General features: G+C 38.2%; 3 protein-coding genes across 3 annotated transcripts; 1 reads left to right on the forward strand and 2 right to left on the reverse strand.

Moving 5' to 3' along the window:
- Positions 1-5,253: 5,253 nt before the first annotated feature.
- LOC112506286 (kinesin-like protein KIN-12D) lies at positions 5,254-16,734 on the forward strand. The gene is made up of 36 exons (XM_025110296.1): positions 5,254-6,025; positions 6,111-6,266; positions 6,349-6,432; positions 6,691-6,810; positions 6,902-7,015; positions 7,112-7,204; positions 7,286-7,446; positions 7,539-7,613; positions 7,703-7,790; positions 7,865-7,923; positions 8,044-8,107; positions 8,210-8,275; positions 8,397-8,582; positions 8,670-8,774; positions 8,853-9,088; positions 9,183-9,252; positions 9,337-9,399; positions 9,486-9,530; positions 9,613-9,692; positions 9,779-9,860; positions 10,010-10,206; positions 10,258-10,373; positions 10,434-11,324; positions 11,587-11,900; positions 12,069-12,250; positions 12,443-14,270; positions 14,348-14,455; positions 14,539-14,660; positions 14,741-14,831; positions 14,916-14,990; positions 15,235-15,477; positions 15,585-15,683; positions 15,973-16,106; positions 16,199-16,289; positions 16,364-16,453; positions 16,528-16,734. Exons 1-36 carry the CDS (start codon positions 5,378-5,380, stop codon positions 16,660-16,662), a joined length of 7,311 nt encoding a protein of 2,436 aa, XP_024966064.1. The 5' UTR covers positions 5,254-5,377; the 3' UTR covers positions 16,663-16,734.
- Positions 16,735-17,874: 1,140 nt separating this feature from the next.
- LOC112506287 (uncharacterized mitochondrial protein AtMg00810-like) lies at positions 17,875-18,393 on the reverse strand. Its single transcript, XM_025110297.1, has one exon. It carries the CDS (start codon positions 18,391-18,393, stop codon positions 17,875-17,877), a length of 519 nt encoding a protein of 172 aa, XP_024966065.1.
- Positions 18,394-21,302: 2,909 nt separating this feature from the next.
- Positions 21,303-22,329, reverse strand: LOC112506728 (CCG-binding protein 1-like). The gene is made up of 3 exons (XM_025110969.1): positions 22,089-22,329; positions 21,891-21,964; positions 21,303-21,809 (listed from the first exon to the last, which is right to left on the reverse strand). The coding sequence occupies exons 1-3, from the start codon at positions 22,267-22,269 to the stop codon at positions 21,456-21,458; spliced, it is 609 nt and encodes a 202-aa protein (XP_024966737.1). The 5' UTR covers positions 22,270-22,329; the 3' UTR covers positions 21,303-21,455.
- Positions 22,330-22,455: the final 126 nt, after the last annotated feature.

Genomic DNA, 22,455 nt, shown 5'->3' on the forward strand with positions numbered 1-22,455 from the left:
TTCATATACATTTATCTACATTCAACTACCTTTATTTATCTATGTTTATCATCTTGACTGAAACTATAATAAATTCACATGGATTATTTCAACGCAAGGGTCATCAAAGGGGTCATTCACCACCCAGGAGCTGAAATTGATTAAATGTAGGTAAAAGATCATGAAAGTGACTTAAAAGTGAAAATAAATGTAGTTGAAGATATATGAATTCGAATGTACTTGAAGGTATTGTAAGTAGCTGGAAAAAGTCAACTCATCCAAAGGCTGGGAGGTGTTCTCACAATTCTCACCATCAATATTATTCTTAACAATCCCTCGTCTTTGTTTTATAAGTTCATTGTGTTTGGATTTGAATTTGCAAAAGGAAATTAGGTTTGTAGATGTTCTTGATATTCATAGCTCTTGAAAATTCAGTTGTTCTTATATATGTTTGTGATGATTACACGTCGCATTTATGTGAGGGCACTCCTCAGGATGAACTTATCACCCTCCTAAGTCTAGAGATGAAATCCCGAGTTTTTGTTGGTCTCATCTATTTGGATTTGAAGATGACGTGGATCCAACATTTAGTAGAATAAGCTATTTGTAATGTAAGATACTTAATTCATCGACTTGTTAAATCGTAGGGATCGTTTGGTTTGATGGTAAGGTGTTAAGGGATTTGAAGTTCATGAAGGATTTGATTGGAAGAATCTAGAATATTTGATGTGTTTGGTTTGTAGGATTTGGAATATAATTGAATTTCATTCTTTATAAATAATTTATAAAAGCAAATCGTAAATAATTATAAAAATAACAAAATACTGTTTAAATGATTGATTATTACAAAACAAATGTTTTTAACATATCTTTTTTTATTAACCTGGATATCCAACCCGCTATGCGAGTGACTAATCCCAGGGCGACCACTTGCTTTACAGATATCCCAAAGTCACTGCATTTGAACCTCCGTGGCCACAAGAAGATTTTTATTCCTCATTGGATTTGAATATGGGACCTCCTGGTACTTTTGATCTTTGGAGCCAAGCTCAAACCAATCAAGCACCACCCTTGTGGTTACATATCTTAAACATTATTACATACAAATCTTATGAATTTTCGTGAAATATCAAACCAAATACACAAAAATGCATTTTCACCAAAATAATCTCTATTTATAAAATAAATCCTCAAATCAACCCACATTTATTGTAATTTAGTTGCCAAAATGTCTAAAATTCCCAAATGCTGGCATTTCATAAGATTTACAACCCAAATATACCAAATAGGCAAACTTCATCAACTACTCAACACATTTGATAAATATCCAGTCAAACATATTTATACTTTAAAATACAAACTTTCGCATGTACATAGTTTTCACAAATCAACTTGAATTCACCTTGTTAGATTTAGACTAAATTTAGGTTCTACCCCAAACTTGAGCTTTCAAAGTTGAAGACTTGAGATCCATTCATTAGACTTCCAGATATATGATGCAAACCTTCTCAAGAACACTTACTTTACTCCCAAAACATACACAAACAACCAAAAAGAAGAAATGGGAGTTGTTGCAAAAGGACCAAACCTAAGATTGAAAAAGACGAAGATGTAATCATACCTTCAACATCTATGAACTCCAAAATCATCAAGGAATAATTAATCATAATTTTTTTCATATTGAAAAGCTAAAAAAAATTAATCCATAACAAAAAAAAAACACCCAAAACGGAGTAAAGATGAAAAAGTTATGGCCAAATGAAGTTTTACCCCGAAATCCTATTTTTAACCCCTGTTGTCTATATGTGACCCTGACATGCAATCCAGCCACCCAGGGTCGCAAAACAAGGGTTGCATCTTCCCAAAAGCCACCCCATTTGGTACATAAAGTGCGACCCTAGCCCGGGGTGGAAAGGTCGCAAAACACGTTTCTTTTCATGTTTTGAGCTTTCTTGCTTATTTTCGACATCCAACCGAAGACCAAAAGTCCCATTACTTCAAAACCATTCAATTGGTGAGTTAACATATTTAAACTTGAATTCGTAAAATTCCGAGTGTTACATTTGCGGCTTTAACTGTGAAGCACCGGATAATTCATCACATGGGTATGCGGAAGATAGAGAGGTAGTTTAGTTACTTTTACAAATAGGCGGTAAACAGGTCCATATATGAACCCATGTGATACACGTATGAACTACATGTTCATATAACCCACAAGTTCATATATGAATCAGTTAATTAGTTTATATATGAATCACACGTGTTCATGTATGAATTAGTTAATTAGTTCATATGTGAAATCGGTAAATAGTAATTTCTTTTTCAATATATTTTGGATATCACCAGACGTGTTTTGGATATTACTCGATATGTTTTGGTACATGTGATGTTAACTTTTTTTAGATTAAATTTAAATTTTTTTGGTTTCCACATTTATTAATTATTATATGATGATGCATATTTTTTGTATTGAATTAAATTTCTTTTGATTTTAGGTTTATTGGGAAAATGTGAGATTTAAACATGTGTAGCGTCTCACACATTTGATTTAATAAAACTTACACAAATGGAAAAAAAAAATAAAAAATCCTCACTTCCCTGTTGGGGACGAGTATGGAGATGTGATCAAATTCCCCGGTAGGGATCGGGACGAGGATGAGAACAGGGACAAAGATGGGAGGATCGGGAACGGGAATGGGGATTGGGGTCCCCGNCCCGCCCCATTCCCGCCCCATTGCCATGCCTGACCCATACATATGTTATAGGTGTGTGCTTTTATGTGTTTTATTTATCACACTTGATCTATTTTAATGGACTATGTGTTTGAGAATTGTCTGTGGAATCGAGAAAGATAATAATTCATGGTCTTGTCCCTGTAAACCTTAACACAAGGACCATCGACACTTTTTGCAACTCCGATGATCTTTCCCTATCCTATCCTTTCTCTTTTTCCCTCTCTTTTCTCCAACTATTATGACGATATCACAGGCCTACTATAAGGACGATATCACCAAATGCATCACCAGCCAAATACCCTTCCCAATCATAGCAATTTCGTCCCATCAAAGGGACTTCAACGCCGGCCAAAAAAACTCCCCAGAAGACTCATCAACATCCCTGCCACCTCTTGTCTCCGGTATCCTCCGACTAAAAACACAATTTACAGGATCAAATCACAGGTATCCTGGTGGTGATGGGGACGATTTACAAGGACGAAACCACATGGATAATGCAGACGACTTACAGGGACCAAATCACGGATATCATGGTGGGTTACTGTTAGGACAAAAATTGTCCTAAATAATCAGAAAGTTTTACTAAAGCAATTCAGGCTAAGGATGGAAGGTTTCAGAGACCTGCACTATTAAAACAACTAAGTCTGGAAGAGCAACCAGAGCCTATGGTTCTAAAGACCAGAGCCTTTGTTCCACAAGTCTTCAGGACCAGAGCCCCTCTGGATGAACTATGCTCTAGACACTAAGTCCTTCGACTCTAGACACTAAGTCCTTAGGACCAGAGCTTCTCTGGACGACCAGAGCCTCCAGCTCTAAAGACTAGAGCTTCTGGACACTAAGTGTTTAGGACCAGATCCCCTCTAGATGAGCTATGCTTTAGATGCTAACTGTTAATACAACCAGATCCCCTCTGGTTGAACTATGCTCTGAAAGACTATCTTCAAATCTCTGGAAACGAAGACCTTAGAGTTCGGGTAAGCTCAAGGCGTACAAATGCAAGTCTGAATAGACATTATTTAGAGTTATTTCAAAAGGACTTGAATTCAGAGTTATCTTTAAACTTATCCTCAAAAGTCTGGAAATCCAGAATTTAAAGTTCGAGAACAAGATATTGTCTAAGCTAACTCTGAAGAGTAGACTTCAGAGATCTGGAAGACCCGACTTTAGACTTCTATAAGCGGTTGTGTTAAAGTCTGAAGAGAGGAAGTCTGAGGAAAGAAAGTCTGAAGACCTTGACTTCAGAGTTATTCTAACTCTGAACGAGAGGATGATGCTGATCCTATTTTCTGTTATTAGCGATAGAGATTATCTTTCCTAGATTATAAGATTCAATTTTTTTTTTTTTTTTTTGTAAATATCATCTATAAATAGGTAATATAGGCATAAATTTTATAACGATCGATTAACACATTCATTAGTAGATTTCATACATATGAGAATCGATTAAGGTTTTGAGATAGTTTTGTATGTTCCATTCCATTCAATAAAGAAAACCACGGTTTCTTTTCATCATCTTCTACAATCTCTCATTTAATCATTACCTTAACCTTGGATTTCTGTTGATCTGGGTCCAACAGTTACGATGGTGATATGTATGATGGTTTCTGTGTTTTACACACACATACATATATACACATGTTAGAGTTAGTTACGTACAAGTGGAGCTCCCCAAACACCATTTTTTTTGGTGAAGCCCCTGCTATCTGGCCCTGTGATCATCTCGATTGTGTATCTCCACGATGATGAAGCAAGATGGCGTTTGAGAGAGGTTGGCCAAAGATCTCGAGTGATCATATATATATATATATATATATATATTATACACACACTAGAGTTATTTACATAGTTAGTCCCTAAAGCTTGATGATTTTTACAAAATCAAGAAAAAAAACAAAAAAGAATTGCAATAAAAAAAAGGAAAAACATGGTTGGACGAAAATACCCCTGGCTCTGACATACATGATAGACAAAGTTAGTGACCAGGTCCCATTTTCAAAGCAAATCCAATCCTGAGGGATGACTTTTTGAGTTACTGAAGTTTAGGTCCCGCTTTTAAAGGAATCACATAACCTTAGGGACCAAAAGTGAAGTTTACTCAATTCATAAGTAAATATAAACAATAAGGTTACTAGTTGCAATTATTAAACTATAGGGATGACAAACAAGAGTATTGATAAACGATAAGGACTATTTATGTAATTTGCTCATCGTAGCTTCTGTTTTCTAACAAATATAGCCGTTAGTAGGAATTTTCAATTTTTAATTGGACTTGTTAGTTTTGCACCTTCGTTTATCGTATTATGTCAAACAAGACCCTCCTCCAAATTGAAGCGAGATAGACGTTTACACCTGCACCTCGCATTTCAAATTTCAGCATCACATCTCAGCCGTCAATTGTAAGACCAGATCTCGGCAAGTTCAATCATAAAGCTTTCAAAAACAGTCTTTTGATGTCTGAGAGATTCAATTACATTCCCTTTCTTCTTCAGCTTAAACCCATGAAAACAAAACATATAACAACAGTTCATTTAGGGTTTGTTGTAAATTTGGAATGATGTTTCTCACTTCTTTTAGTTACCCTTTTTCTTCATCTTGATTCTTTTACTCTCTTGTCTGGATCTCATTCTCGTTCCAGATTCTTGATTTTATATTCGTTATTCAGGATGATGCGAGATTTCAAATTCTTGCGTCGAAATTCGGGTAAAAATCTCAATTTGGAAGAACCAGAAAATGTGCCTGTAAATGTAAACCTTCGTGAGTCATCGGTTGCTCGGATGGGCACTGACTCTCATTCTAGGCCTCCATTGAACACAATTCAAGAACCTCTCCAAAACCCTAGCAAACCTGATCAAGAATCGGGTTTCAAGAGCTCTAAAATATATAGAACACCCACTAAGGCGAAGGTTAGGTATCCAGACTCTGGGATGCCTATGAGAACTCCAGAAAAGCAAGGGGTTTTGGCTAGAAACCGAAATGGGTGGGGCCAAGATTCAAGGGATGAGGGAAGAATTGGGAATGTGAATACTCCTAGGTCATGTAGGACACTGGGGAGAACTTCTTCGGCTTTTGCTGAGCCTAATTCTACACAGAGTACACCTACAAAGAGTGTTGGTAAGCCTCCAAACCCAGGGTTGGTTTATGGAGGTAATTCTAGGCCTCCTATCAGTGGAGGTGTCCGTACATGCAACTTTACAGCATTGTCTAAAGGAATTCCGGTAACATGTAACACTAATACGAATGTAAATGCTATCGAGGTACCCCATTTTGATCTTAAGGAAGATCCATCATTTTGGATGGATCACAATGTTCAAGTAAGCTCTTTTTTAAGAATACCATACATATATGTATGATATTATTCTGTCTGTTAACGTTTTGCTTATGGGTATGGTTTGTTAGGTTTTGATTCGTATCCGGCCACTCAATGGCATGGAGATTGGTACACAAGGTTACAACCGGTGTTTGAAACAGGAAAGTGCACAATGTTTAACATGGGTTGGGCATCCAGAAACTCGGTTCACATTTGACCATGTAGCATGTGAAACAATTAACCAGGTACCCAGTGAAAGAAAACAGGTAGATTTTTGTACCTGGGGTGTATCTATTCCGATATGTTGTTGAATATGAAAATTTGCAGGAAACCCTTTTCAAGATGGTTGGGCTGCCAATGGTGGAGAATTGCTTGTCTGGCTACAATAGTTGTATGTTTGCATATGGGCAGGTAATATAAGTTGATTAAATAAATATGTCAATGAATTAATCTTTATTACTAGTTCATCCGTTTACAAAGTATTAACACAAAATAACTTAAAAAAGGAACTTTAACCATGGTTCTTACATATCCTGTTCACCTGTGTACAACCAAGTTAGGAAATCCACACCAAATGATATATGCTAAGGTGAACAGGTAGAACACCAGATATGGTATAGTTTCTTACTTCTTATTATATATTTATATACGACTTTGTACTTACTGCAGACTGGAAGTGGGAAGACTCACACCATGCTTGGTGAGATAAATGATCTTGAAGTAAAACCCAGTCCATATCGCGGAATGACACCTCGGATCTTTGAGTTCTTATTTGCTAGAATCATTGCGGTAGTTATGACTTAACACCAATTCTTATTTTCTAGTCTACCCCTTTATTTCTAGTTCCACCTTAAAAATGCATCTTCATATCCATGTGCAGGAAGAGGAAAGTCGAAGGGATGAAAGACTAACGTACTGCTGCAAGTGTTCTTTTTTAGAGATCTACAATGAACAAATTACTGATCTCCTAGATCCTTCATCCACAAATTTGCAAGTATGTTTAGACCTTTTTTGACCTTATAAATGCCATCATACTGTAATCTTCTGCTGTTACTAGAGAGTTGATGAGTGATAACCTCCCGACTTTTAGCTGCGGGAAGATGTTAAGAAGGGTGTATATGTTGAAAACCTTACGGAATTTGAAGTTAATACTGTGGGTGATATTCTTAAACTTCTAAGTCAGGTACGCTATAATCTTTTTATGTAATTGATTTATTTGTCACCTTTAACATTTCTCTTACTAATGCTGTGCATTCTCCCATAGGGTTCCGCAAATAGGAGAGTTGCTGCTACGAATATGAACAGAGAAAGCAGCCGTTCACATAGTGTTTTTACATGTGTAATTGAAAGTAGGTGGGAGAAAGATTCAACATCCAATCTACGATTTGCAAGGCTAAACCTTGTTGATTTAGCTGGTTCAGAAAGGTGCTGCATTCAACCCATATTATTTGAGTGTTTCTTTTTTTTAGTTGTTTGGTGGCAATCAGACTCAAATTCTACCTTTTTTCTCCTAACAGGCAAAAAAGTTCTGGTGCCGAAGGTGAACGCTTAAAAGAAGCTGCAAGTATTAACAAGTCATTATCCACACTTGGGTATGAACAGTTTTACCAAGTCAAGTTGCATTTGAGATAAATTTTGCTCGTATTAACAAGTCATTATTCTACCTTTTCTCTCTCTGCAGTCATGTAATAATGGTTCTAGTAGACGGTGCTAATGCAAGGACACGACATGTTCCCTATCGAGATTCTAGACTGACATTTCTTCTTCAGGTGCTTAGAATGTCTCCAGTTCTTGTTCAGCACAACAATATTTTCTCTATTTTCTTACTAAAAATGTAATGCAGGACTCATTGGGTGGAAACTCGAAAACAATGATAATTGCTAACGTTAGCCCTTCAATAAGGTATGTTTATAATTCTTTCCTTTTGTAATTGTTATTATTGCAACTGACGTGTGGATGCGATTTAACTTCTATTTTTCTGTTTTCTTTTTGGATATATCATCTTTTCTTTTTCTTTTCCAGTTCTGCTACTGAGACCTTGAACACTTTAAAGTTCGCACAGCGTGCAAAACTTATTCAGAACAATGTAAGAAAGTTCCTATTAGTGTTTAAATTTTAGTTGAGTTTTACTTTTCACCCATATGTTCTTCAAAACTTAAAAATTCTCCGTCTTATTATCATTACCAAGGCTGTAATAAATGAAGATGCTTCGGGAGATGTCACGGCACTTCAACACCAAATACGACTTCTAAAGGTAAATCCTTTGTTTTCCTTTTTTGACCTCCAAATTCAAGATAGTTGGATCTATCATTCCTTCTGTGTGAATACAAATTTATAAGTATAAAGCAACTAACGTACTTTTTTTCCCTTTTAAGGAGGAACTTGCTATCCTTAAACGCTACAATATATCCAAGTCTCTAACGTTTAGTTCAAAAGATGCTGAAGAGGCAAGACAAGAACATGAGAATTGTAGCAATGCAAGTTCCCTTGAAATGAATATGTTAAAATTTGATAATATGCTTGGAGATGAAGGCAAAGTTCTAAGGGTTTCTTCTAAACAGGTATACATGAAAAGCCAAGTGGTTGTTAACTGTTAGGATTTTGGTCTTCTGATAGTAATGTTTCATTTACTTTGTTTTGTACCTCAGTTGAAATCGTTAGAGACTTCATTGAATGGAGCCCTAAGGAGAGAGCAATCAACAGAAAGTTCTATTAAACAGCTCGAAGCAGAAATAGAACAGTTAAACTGTTTGGTACGCTTTTATCTTTCATGTAGTTTTATTGGGCTTTGTGAATGTACGTCGGTTCTTAAAAATGAAATTTGTTACTAGGTTCGTCAAAGGGAGGAGGAAAACAGGTGCACAAAGATGATGCTGAAGTTTCGAGAAGACAAAATTCAGCGAATGGAGTCTCTTCTTGCTGGATCAATACCTGCTGATTCTTACTTGCTAGAAGAGAACAACACGCTCAGCGAAGAAATCCGCATTCTTCGTGCGAAAGTTGATAGGAACCCAGAAGTGACGCGTTTTGCTGTGGAAAATATTAGGCTTCTTGAACAACTTAGAAGGTAGAGATCAACTAATATGTAATTTAACAATGCTTTAACATCTCATGCGAAACAGTTCATGTTATCATCAACTTTCATTTTTTTGGATATTTAGATTTCAAGATTTCTATGAAGAAGGGGAGAGAGAAATGTTGATGACCGAGGTATCTGAATTGAGGGATCAGGTAACTTTTGACCTTCAAATGGAACTATCTAAAATGTTTTAGTTTTTTCTTATTTATTTCTAAGTGAAAATCTTCTTATGGCAGTTGGTTCTCTTTCTTGATGAGAACTCGAAGGAAGATAATCATATGAATTCAAGTATGGAAAAGGTAATCTTTTCAAATTGTTATGACTTCACTTCTCACACTTACTACTATTATCTTTAAACCCTCATGATTTCTTTGCACGTCAACAGGAAGCTGCAGAAGACCAAAAAGAAAGTGATTCTCTTGAATTGGAGGTTTGTCTAGTCTTTTCTCAATAAAATGTGAATCCTCTGTCATGGATATAAACTTGGGTTTGACATTTTTCTTTAATTTCAGTTGAAAAAGAGCCAGGAAGAGTTAGATAAGTGCAGGGGTAACCTGAACTCTTGCTTAGAGAAAAATTCAAAACTCTGCAGGTAAAAATATAATCTGTTTCTCCTGAAAACTTACATCAATGTTTGCCTTCTTGTCCTGATCATATAATGTGGTTCTTTTTCTACAGGGAAATTGTCGAACTAAATGCTTTACTAGAAATGCAGAATTCTGTAGTGCATGACCAGGATGGTGGCATTGAGGTCATAAAGGTACTGTTGAGTTGTTATTTATGTTGTGTTTGTATGCAAAGTGTTGGTACACCTGTACAATAGGTTTTCTCCAAGTCCAGCAGTAAGGCGGTTAGGATACTTTTGTCTCTGAAAATTCTTCAACAAGAAATATTTTAATGGTTTTTCAGGAACCCATACTGGAATCTTCTTCCATTGGTGACGAGGCATCTCATACGGTTCAAAAGATGGATGATAGTCTTGCAGACACTAAAGAAGTATTGGATTTACAACTGGAGCTAGACATTCTGAAGATTATTCTCAAGGAAGAGAGATTGACCCATGGGGAAACAGTGGAGAAGGCTTTATCCTTGAGCAGGGATCTGAAGTTGACAGAAGAAAAGTTTTTGTTGATAACAAAACAGTGTGAATACTTGAGAGAAGAGCTTCAGGAAGCAAAATCTGTCATTGAAGCTCTTGAGATTCAACAGCTTGTGTCAATCAATGAGCTCGAAGATCTCAAGAACAGTAATAAGCAATATGCTGAAATATTGCGTGAAAAAGAGCTTAAAATAATTTATTTGAATGATCAGATTTTGAGTCAAGGCTCAAGAGACCTGCCACCATCTTCAAACGATTTGGAAAATGAAGATTCACCTTTGCAAGGAAAGTTGAACAAGGTGCAGGCTTCTCTTAGCAAAGCCAAGAGACTGAATATGTGGTACCAAGCTGATCGAGCATGTCATGCATCTAATGAAGAAGAAATGGATGAAGTACGGAGGCAAGTTGAATCTGAAACAACGGAAGTCATAGTCTGTTTGCAGGAAGAACTTGTCAGTTTTCAGCAGCAAATGCATGAAAGTAGCTTGAAAGAGAGAGAGACCCAACGAGAGTCGACCCTTTTGCAAGAGAAGCTAGGTGTTATGACTGAATGCAACAAAGCATTAAGAGAAAAGTGTGAAGAGAAAGACAGACGATTAAACAGTTTATCTGAAGAGATTGAAGAGGTTCTTACTGCTGGGCACAAGGTGCTTGATGATGCCTCGAACCAGCTTGGTCCTGGAAAACGAACATGGGTGTCTGACCAATTACAAGTTATTGCAAGAAACATCTCCGAAAAGGAGTTACGGATAGAGGAACTTAACTCCTATTTAGAGGATGCAAAAAGCAGAGGTAATGAAATGGAGTGCATGTTGAGGTCGTTGAGAGGGGCAACCTTGGTTATGTCAGAAGCACACCAGCAAGACTGCATCAAAAAAGATCAAGAAATCCATCAGTTATTATCACAGTTAAGTGAGAAAAGTTCTATTATAACTCAGTTGGATGACACAGTTAATCAGACGGAAGAGCAAAACAGAGCAATGTCAGTTTGTGCAACTGCTGCATTCGTAATTGTGAACAGATTTTCGGAGATAAAGGATGGTTGTCTTGAAGCCTTGAATCAGAAGGAGGCTGAGCTTGATAAGTTAAAAGGAAGTCTTACGGCCAATGAGTCACTCATCCATAGCCAGGCAGTTGCAATCAGTGATGCTGCAATCAGTGATGCTGAAAAACAGCTTGGGTCCCTCAAAGAGGAACTAGAAACAGCAGGGGTAAACTAAGCAAATGTCATTTTTGACAGAAGGATTACATCTATTTGTCATTCTAATTCATTTACTTGTATTCTTTCAGACAGGTATTGGAAGTAGCCAAGGAGTCAACAAAGACTTGAATATAGATGAAGATGTCAAACTAGTAATTCCCTCATGTCGTCAGAAAACTTTGGTAGGCTGCAGGACTTCAATGGGTGAGAGTCACAGTGACGATGTTCTCTTGAAGAAAGAACTAGAGTCCACCCTTGAAAGTCTTGAAGGAGTGAAGACTGAGGTGGCTGATTACCATTCTGAGAAAGAGGTCCAGTTTCCTAAGAAGCAGAATCCAAGAAGTATCGAAATTATTCTGCCACAGGTTCTTGATTTACAAGCTGTCGTAGATAATTTCCAAGAGCAAGTTGGCACTGCAATGGTTTCTTTAGACTGCAGACTACGGACTGTTGGAGAACTTCTACAACAATCTAATAAATCCTACTTCCAGAAAAGAAAGGTTGAACTTGAATCTCCTCTGAACTTTTTCTTTTCTTAATTAAGATTTGTCCATAACTGAAAAGGTTGAAGATAATCAATGGACACAATCTCACAAGTATAACTACTCATTGAATCTTCTTTAAGGTAGGATTTCTTTTCTAACTAGCTGTATCATTTAATTACGCAGATATATGAGCTTGAACTTATAGATGCCAAGCTAAACGCAGCAGAGAAAGCAGTGGAATCTTCTTGCTATCTTGAAAAATTTGTAGAAATCCAACACGACATCAACGAAGCAGATTTCATGATCTACGAGCTGGTGACTGCAAACGAAGCAATGAAGAGAGAAGTAGGCGAGCTTCGAGGGAAGTTACTGGCAGATATCAAGAATAGTTTTGATCGTATTTCAAGGAAAGAAAACGAAGCTGGGGAGATCTCAATCAAAGTAGCCAGTTTTGAGAAGAAGATGCTAGACCTACAGCTTCTGGAGGAAGCAATGTTAGAACAGTCTAGTCATATGGGGCATGAGATTTCTATGCTAATGAAGGAAATGGACGTTAGCCACCAAAAACAACAAGTGATTAATGACAAAGATGAAAAGTTAAAAGATAACCTAATGATGGATTTAGGTGCAAAAGAGATCGAGTTATTTATCATGTCGTCGAGGCTAGAACAAATGGCTTTAGAAAATAACGATCTTGAGAAGGAGAAAATTAGTATGTCTGTTGTCCTTGAGAAGTTTAAGGAAGACATGATCATTTCGTATGTGGATATGCAATTGAAAGATTGGATCTTACTGGAAAAAGATGCTGAGTCGTGTCTTTTGCAGAAAGAAATCAAGATGCAGGAAGAAGCTCTTAAGATTTCTTATAACCGTAGCTCTGCTCTAGAACAAATGGCTTCAGAAGCTAACGTTCTTGAGAAGGAGAAGAGTAGCATGTCTATGGTCCTTGAGAAGGTTAAGGAAGATATGATCATTTCGTATGTGGATTTGCAATTAAAAGATTGGATCTTACTGGAAAAAGATGCTGAGGTGTGTCTTTTGCAGAAAGAAGTCAGGATGCAGGAAGAAGCTCTGAAAATTTCTTGTAATCATAGCTCTGCTCTAGATAAAATGGCTTCAGAAAATAACAACCTTGAGGGGAAAATGATTAGTATGTCTACGGTCCTTGAGAAGTTTAAGGAAGACATGATCATTTCGTATGTGGATATGCATTTGAAAGATTGGATCTTACTGGAAAAAGATGCTGAGATTGGTCTTATGCAGAAAGAAGTCAAGATGCAGGAAGAAGCTCTTAAGATTTCTTATAATCACAGCTCTGCTCTAGAACAAATGGCTTCAGAAACTATCGATCTCAAGGAGGAGAAAATTAGTATGTCTATGGTCTTTGAGAAGTTGAAGGAAGACATGATTATTTTGCATGTGGATATGCAATTGAAAGATTGGATCTTATTGGAAAAAGATGCCGAGGTTGGTCTTTTGCAGAAAGAAGTCCAGATTCAGGAAGAAGAAGCTCTTAAGATTTATTGTGACCGTAGCTCTGTTCTAGATAAAATGGCTTCAGAAAATAAGGATCTTGAGAAGGAGAAAATTAGTATGTCTGTGGTCCTTGAGAAGTTTAAGGAAGACATAATTATTTCGTATCTGGATATGCAATTCAAAGATTGTATCTTACTGGAAAAAGACGCCGAGGTTGGTCTTTTGCAGAAAGAAGTCGAGATGCTGGAAGAAGCTCTTAAGATTTTTTGTAACCGTAGCTCTGCTCTAGAACAAATGGCTTCAGAAACGAATGATCTTGAAAAGGAGAAAATTAAGGAAGACATGATTAATTTGTATGTGGATATGCAATTGCAAGTCAAGATGGAGGAAGAAGCTCATAAGGAGGAGAATGAGACACTTGTGGTCATAATAAATGACCAGAAAGATAAGATTGAAGAATTTGAAGCTTGTATTGAAGCTTTAGAATATGAGCTTTGTGAAAATGTTGTGAAAGGCCAGGTTCTGGAAGCTCAGTTGAAGGAGAAGGTAGCTTTAATATCGACTCTTGAGGCAGATTTTTCTAGAGACCGCGAGTCTATAAAATCACTATCTTCTGAAATTCATTTGCTGATGGAAAATGTTGAAGATGCCTTAAAAGCGAAAGAGTCGTCCAAGGAGCAATTGTCAGAGATGATGAAGGCCAAGGAGAGCATGGAAATAGAAATTCTTGAATTGGAAACTGCTCTCGACAAAAACAACACTTTGATTGAATCATTAAAGGGAGATTTGAAAACTGTTACTTGTGAAAGATCTGACCTCCACATCGAGCTTCTTAGAGCAAGGAAGGAGGTAGAGATGGCACAAGCCCTTGCTGAAAAACACGAGGCAATTGCTATGAAAGCAAAACAGGTACATTTTTAAACTTTACTTAACAAAAGCTTCATGACTATATGTCTAACATTTTGTGCAAATTGCAAAAACACTAGACGGGTGAAATCAGTATACGGTATGCGGAAGAGAAGGAAGAGGAGTCAAAACTTTATGAGAAGTCCGTTGAAGAGCTAGAATGTACCGTGAATGTACTGGAGAACCAGGTGACTCTCTTGTCAAGCTTAGCATAAAAAGTCTGCATTTTTACAATGTAACTTGACAAATATGTCTTTGTCCAATCTATAAGGTTAACATGGTCAAAGGAGAGGCCGAAAGACAACGGTTGCAGAGGGAGGAGCTAGAAATAGAGCTTCATGCTTTAAAACAACAGATTCACACGGTCAAAAATAGCGATTCTGATATGAGGAGGTTTGGCCATAAAACTCGTTCAAAAATTCCCATCAGGAATGATGAATGTTTTTGCTGATACATGAGTTCTTTATTTATAGGCATCTAGATGATGAGAAAGAGAAAAACCTTCAAGATGTTCTTCAACGTATCAAGATTCTTGAGAAAGAGATCGCCTCCAAGGATGCAGAGGTGCTACTTTTTATAGTTGTTTTTTAAATGCTTTAGAACTTGTATTCAAATTTTGCTCATGACTTTGGGGTTTCATTTCAACAGATTATTCAACATAAAGATCACATCACTGAGTTGAATCTGCATGCCGAAGCTCAAGCTAGGGAATACAAACAGACAGTAAGCAAAGCCATCAACTACATGATCATATTGTGAGTCCCTTGGTTAGATGACCTTCTGACAAGTTTGAGAATGCCACTGCTAAATAGAAGAATGCCTCTTCCAGACACAAGAATGCCTATAAACCTGTCTAAAGGCCATGGATTTAAAAAACACTTTGTCGGGAGGTCATTTAGCTGAATAACCCTCATTGTTGTGCATTCTTAATCATATACTTTATATTAGCCGTTAATCTTGATAATAGTTTAAGGCATTGGAGGCAATGGCTGATCAAGTGAAGCCCGACGGGACTTCTAGGGACCTTTCAAATTCACCATCAAAAAGACTAGAAAGAAATGGATCAAGGTCAAGGGGTTCTGGTTCTCCTTTCAAGTGCATTGGATTAGGCTTGGGACAACAGTTGAAGTCCGAGAGGGATGAGGAGCTCATTGCTGCAAGAGTTCGTATTGAAGAACTTGAAGCCTTAGCTGCAAGCCGGCAAAAGGAGGTATTTTCAGATTCTGAGTAGCTCCAATCTCGTTTTCTAAATCTTTGCTCTTAGATTTCTACTTGTTTAGCCATTAGAATCTCTTATATGACGCCATTGTCTTTCAGATATTCACGATAAATGCAAAACTAGCCATGTCGGGGAGCATGACTCATGATGTACTGCGTGATCTGTTAGGCATAAAGTCAGACATGAATACTTATTCGGTAAGCTTCTTTCTTTTCTTACCTTTTTTATTTAATTTTTATGAAACGACAAACAAACTCGCACACTTGTTTATTCAGTAAGCTGTAGCTATGACTACAAATGATCAATCTTGTTTGTTTTACAAGTCATTCACTAGTTTGACAAGCAACAATGCTGGTTTACCAATTTGACAAATGTGTCAAAATTTACTGAACAAATGGTTTTTGTTCAAGAAAAAAGCGTTCTCTGTCTCCCACATCCACATGGTTGACCTATATTTCTATCATTTTTGTTTGTCGTGCATACCAGTCAATAGTGGATGATAACCAAATTGAGGAAGTAACCGGAAAGATCCGAATTCATGATGCTGACTCACAAGTTAAGGAGCAAGAGGTTATCAAACTGAAGCAGGAGCTGAATGAGTTTGTAGTTGAGAGGCAACGGTGAGCTGATTTGGGCACCCGGTATTTCTATTCACTTATCATTTATTTTATGAGTTACAGAAAAAATATAAGCTTTTCTGCCCTTTTGATAGGTGGCGGGAGGAAATTGAAAGAAAACATGTGGAAATGGAACAAATTTGTCTGCAAGATCAGTTACTTGCAACAGAAAATGAAAAGTTCAAGGTGTATATCAAAGTTCTAGTGATCACTTGATATTCAGTTTTGTGTTCATTTTACCAATTATTTGATGCTTTCAGAAGAAGGTGATTGATCTCGAAGCTGAAATAAAAAAGTTGTCAGGACTGCAAAACATCCAACAACGTATCCATCATCATGCGAAAATAAAGGTCTGAATTTCTAGTTTTTTTTTTTGTAGAAAAATGGTGGAAACTGTTTGCTAAGGCTGGTGGTTGTATAACAGGAAGAGAACAATTCATTAAAGGCTCAGATCGATGAAATCAGTCATAAGCTGAGAAGATCAGAAGGAATAGTTACCCGAGTCAAGGAAGAGCTTGCTAACTTACGTGCAGCAGCCAACGGGAAACATCCTTGTTGACGTAGAACACCAACTTGGACCTGAAGAGGAGAGCTTCAACTAGAACAGAAATGGGTGGCTTTATACACTAGCGTTTTAAAGGTACATAGTTTACAAAGAATTCTTATCAGAATAACGTCATATACAGTTTGCAAGAAACCCGTCATTAGAATCTTCATACTTTGCGCTTTTGTTCAGAATCAGTCGTTCTTGTGAAGTGGTGTTTTTGTAGCCAAGAATGATGATTTGGAAGGTTGTATCTGTTAAATTACAGGTAGCTGGAGGCCATCTATGAGGAACTACTATGGGTAGAGAAAGAAAGCCATTGTTTGCCACGAATGGCAGATGAAAATGGATATATGAAGTTAGTTTTTGGCTAGCTTATGTGCAAGATGTCTTGATGCTTTCCATTGGTTTTTCTCTAAACAACAGTTGGGTGTATGCATATAATACATGATTTTATACGGGACACACAAATTATTTAGAAATCCTTTTAGAGTAAATAATCACATCTATAAAGTCAGAATTGGAGAAATTGCTTGCCTTCTCATTCCATTCTCCTAAGAATATATAGATACAAATATCCTTATCTAAGGAAAATATTTAGGAGATATCTCTTATTGAGATATTCCATATTTACAGGAAACTAAAGGAGAGAGAAATCTTATACTAAAATTAAGGTATCTCTTATTGAAACATATTGGTTAACACTCCCCCGCAGTTCGAGCGTGACCAGGATGAACGCTCAAACTGGATCTGAAGTCAAGGAACAATTGGCGAGGCAAACCTTTGGTGAAGATGTCCGCATACTGATAAGAAGAAGGAACATGAAGTACACGAACTTGACCCATCGCCACTTTTTCGCGTACAAAATGTATGTCGAGCTCGATGTGTTTGGTGCGTTGGTGTTGAACCGGATTGCCAGATAAGTACATGGTAGAGACATTGTCACAGTATACAAGGGTAGCTTTTCGTGTAGGACATCCGAGGTCAAGAAGTAAGTTGCGTAACCAACATGTTTCCGCGACAACATTTGCCACTCTGCGATACTTCGTTTCAGCACTTGATCGTGAAATCGTGGGTTGGCGTTTTGCCGACCAAGAAATGAGGTTGTCACCTAAGAATACGCAATACCCGGATGTGGATCGGCGTGTGTCGGGGCATCCCGCCCAGTCTGCGTCTGTATATGACGTGAGGCTATGGGCAGTACTAGGATAAAGATGTAGGCCATAGTCAAGGGGTGCCTTTGATGTTCCGGATGATACGTTTAAGGGCACTAAAGTGGGTTTCGCGTGGCACATGCATGAAGAGGCAGATCTGCTGAACAGCGTAGGCGATGTCGGGTCGCGTGAAGGTGAGGTATTGCAGAGCACCTGCTAGGCTGCGATAAAGAGTCGGGTCATCAACTGGGTTTCCGGTATGTGCACTCAATTTGGACTGTGAGTCGACCGTTGTGGGCATAGGCTTGCAATTCGTCATTTTGGCCAGACTAATGATATTTTCAGCATACTKTTTMTGAGATAAGAACATGTGGTGAGAGGCACGGGTGACAGAAATACCCAAAAAGTAGCTTAACTTACCCAAATCGGTCATCTCGAATTCGGTGTTGAGAGCCGAAATTATGTCTGATTTCAACTTTTCGGAGGACGCGGTTAGGACAATGTCATCAATCTGTAAATAAACAAGGAGTTGTCGCTTTTGCTGCACCGAAAACCAATCTGTAAGATGTAGTTGGCAAACCGTTGGTACCATGCCCGAGGGGCTTGCTTAAGGCCGTACAGAGACTTACGAAGGCGACATACATAGCCGGGGGCGGAAAAATTATAAAACCCAGGTGGTTGATGCATGTAGACCGTTTCTTTGAGGTCTCCATGCAAAAATGCGTTTTTCACATCGAGTTGATGAATGGACCAATTACGACCCATTGCAATGCTTAGAACTGTTCATATCGTGGCCGGTTTTACAACTGGGCTAAATGTCTCGTCACAATCGATTCCAACATGTTGGGAGTTTCCATTGACCACGAGTCGGGCCTTATACCATTCTAGATCACCATTGTCCCGATATTTATGGCGAAACAACCACATACAACGGATTATATTCACCCCTTCCGGTCGTGGAACGAGATCCCAAATGTGTTGTTTAATAAGAGCATTGTATTATGCGGTCATGGCTGCATTCCAATTCGGGTCATGCATTGCCACCTTGGGATTTGTAGGTAAAGGGGATATTTCCTGCGTCGAGATATTAAAGTGTGTTTTTGGCTTGAAAATGCCATGACGGGAGCGTGTTTGCATGGGGTGGGTGGAGGAGTGGGAGTGAGTGGGTGGGGGAGGAGAGTTGGGTGCGGATGTAGTAGAAGGGGCTTGCAAGGTAGTTGGAGGGGCTGCCGAAGTGGTGGGAGGGGCTGGCGTAGTGTTGGATGCAGGTGGAGGTGAGGTAGTAGGGGTGGTAGGGGGTTGGTTAATATGTGGGTGTGGGCGAGATGAGTTKAAGGCACGGGTAATGTATGGGGATGGAGTTGWGTCATCCAAGAAATTRTAGTCGTGRGGAGTGAAGTTTTGAAGATTGGAGAAAGGGAAGGTGTTCTCGTCAAAGGTGACATGGCGGGAAAGAATAAGTTTGTCGGTGGTGAAGTTATAACATATGTACCCGCGATAGTTGGATGGGTACCCAAGAAAAACACAAGGGGCGGATCTAGGAGCTAGTTTATGGGGGGTGGTGGGGTAGAGGTTTGGAAAACAAAGGCATCCAAATGTGCGTAAGTGAGTATATATGGGAAGACGATGAAAAAGAATTTCCGTTGGTGTTTTGTTTTGACGGATAGGGGATGGAAGGATGTTTAGAGTGTATGATGTCATATGCAAGGCATACACCCAAAACTTAGGAGGGAGGGAAGCATGGAGAATGGATGTATGAATTATGTTATTTATGGTTCGGATGATCCGTTTGGCCTTGCCGTTTTGAGGAGAGGTGTAGGGGCAAGAGAAACGTAATACCATGCCATTGTTGGCACAATATTGATGAAATAGAGAATTGTTAAATTCTCGTCCATTGTCACATTGGAAGGTTTTAATGTCCTTTTGAAATTGTGTTTTGACATAGTTTCGAAAGGTGAGAAAAAAAGGAAAAAACTTGGGATTTGTATTTAAGGGGAAAAACCTAAAGATAATGGGAAAAATCATCGAGGAAGATTAAATAATATTTATGACCCGGTATTGGTGATGTCCACAAATCAGCATGCACAATATCGAAAGGAGCAAACGTAATTGTATTAGATGGATAAAGAGGAAAATGAACATGTTTGCCTATTGAGCAAGAAACACAAGAATGGGTTTTAGTTCCCTTATTACAAGAAATTAAATTCTGGTTTCTAAGAAAATCAAAAACTGGAGTTCCCGGATGTCCAAGACGGGTGTGCCAAGTATTTGGGGAGATGGCGGCAAGAGAGGTGGAGAACTTGGCTGCTAGAGGAGACGATGAGAACGGGTAGAGATCGCCGTCGCTATTGCATCTCGAAAGAATTGTCCCCGAACTGAGATCCTTTACGGAGAAACCAAACGGATCAAATTCTACAGATACATGGTTATCGCGAGAAAATTTATGAATGAAAATTCCAGAGGTTATTTTCGACTCCCCGAAGCATTTTGTCGCTTACTACGCCCTTCCTACGGTACAATCCTCTTCCCGCCGAGCCCCCTTTCTCCTCGGTCCACATAGACAAAATGTAGGACTGGCGCCAACAGTTTATCACAGAAGAAATGACTTACTAAGCCGGGATCACAGACGCATTTTATTTGGCAGTTTTTTGGATGTTAAATACCATTGGATGGGTTACTTTTTATTGGCCGAAATATCCCAAGTACCACCTCGTCCTGGGCCATCGCACAGAAAACTATAACCGAAAAGTTGTAAGCTGTGTTCGCGGGATATCTATTGTTGTGGCAATAGGAGCGTGATTTGGTAAATCCAGGTATTGTGGACATTGCGTCTATCTCGGACTTTGTTTCTTTTTGTCCAAGTTGCTTTTGGAGAAAACTGAAATCAATAGAATTTCCCTAATCCTCCCTTAGGAAGAGTGAGCCAAGTGGAGCATGCATGGAGTCTCGAATAGTATGATCCTTCCATTATGGGATTGATTGTTTTCCATTTCAATCAAAACGATTTATTAGTAAACGTTAGAATATTTATTTTATTGATTTTTATTTAATATGAATATTTTTCTAGCGAATACTGGTAATAATATTGGCAAAAGAACGTTATCATGTGCTTCCATTAGAGATCGAATGAAAACCGCTCGATTGCAGGTAATGCCATAATTTTCGATATGATCAGTCCATTCAGGCATAAGTGAGCGTTCAAACATAAGTGAGAAAAAGGATGCGAACACAATACAACAATCCTCTCCATGGATTTAACCACGACCACAATTTATTATCCGAAAACGGTTCCTAGGACCAATCCATACGTTCTCTGTTTGACCGGGTACATAACCAAGTCCACCTTTTAAGACTAAAAACGACATGATCGTTTTAACCACCATAGAAACATCTCAATATCAATGCCCAATTATTGAGTCTATAGTAAAATGTTTTACAAATGAAACAAGCTAACATATCAAACAATCAAAATGATTCATGTTCCAAAAAAAAAATTGTAAAAGAAAAACAAAAGCTCAACAGCAAAAGAGATCCAAATTAAATTTGGGTCAATCCCCAATTGTTGAATATACAAGAGCACTAACGTATTCATGGAACCAAAATTGCAACAATATGTACATAGAAAGGTAAATTGCACAAGAGGTAACTAACTAACTAACTGGTTTCATGATCAGGAGCAGCCGAATACCAAGCAGGGAGCCTTCCTTTTGAGCGAAGCAATCTGGTGAAAGGAGAGTCCGGCATCTTCCCTTTCTCTTCTTCCTCCATCTCTTCCCGGGTCTTGGGTACTCCATCAGGGACCGCACATGCTCTTTCACCACCAACTACTGCTCTATTCTCCGAATTTGAATCTGAATTTGTATTATTATTCATGTCTGATCCCTGCTCATCTTCCAATTGCTTTTTTGCCTTGTGAATTTCCGAGATTCCGTGTAAGCATCCGATTAACGATTTCACCCCTCCCGATTCCAGTATCACCCTCTCCACCACTTCCTTTGGCGCTTCTTTCTGTTCATAATTAATAATTCAAGGATTACTACTTTTTAAATGAAAATTTGTGTCTACATGATGATCAAATCTTATTCTTACTTCCAGATCTTTAAGCTCAAAATAGGCTCTCCAGCAGCTATAGGATGGATCTCCTTCCAATGTTGAACAATAATCTGATCACCAAACAGATAAACCGTAATTAGTAGCGGAAATTAAGCTGATCTATTCGATTCGACTAGTTTTTTTTAGCTTAATCAGTCACATCCAAGATATTGATTAGCTTAAGATAGTACGTACCTGAGAGATCGTTTTCGGATTTCTGGATCAACGGAGGATCCTTAACGAGTCTATCAAGCTTGCTTCGGCTAAAGGGTTCAAGTTTAGGTATATACGCATTGTTTCTGGAGGAACGACAGATGGTTGTTAATGGCGGACGGTGAAGAGTCGAAGATTGAGAAGGCACTGATCTTATCATCATCGTCGTCGGCGATGTGTGATTAATTTTAAATAGATCCAGTGCTGTTATTTAATAGAAGCGGAGGATGTTTGGATAAGGATGAGATATTATTTTAATGACTTTGCCTCTTTACGATTAAAGTAACGAGTGGGTCATGTTTTTGATGGTGAAAGCTGTGATCGTGGCCATTGGATGGTGATGATATAC

This window comes from Cynara cardunculus (genome assembly GCF_001531365.2).
Source record: "Cynara cardunculus var. scolymus isolate 2C chromosome LG 2, CcrdV1, whole genome shotgun sequence".
Lineage (NCBI taxonomy): Eukaryota > Viridiplantae > Streptophyta > Magnoliopsida > Asterales > Asteraceae > Cynara > Cynara cardunculus.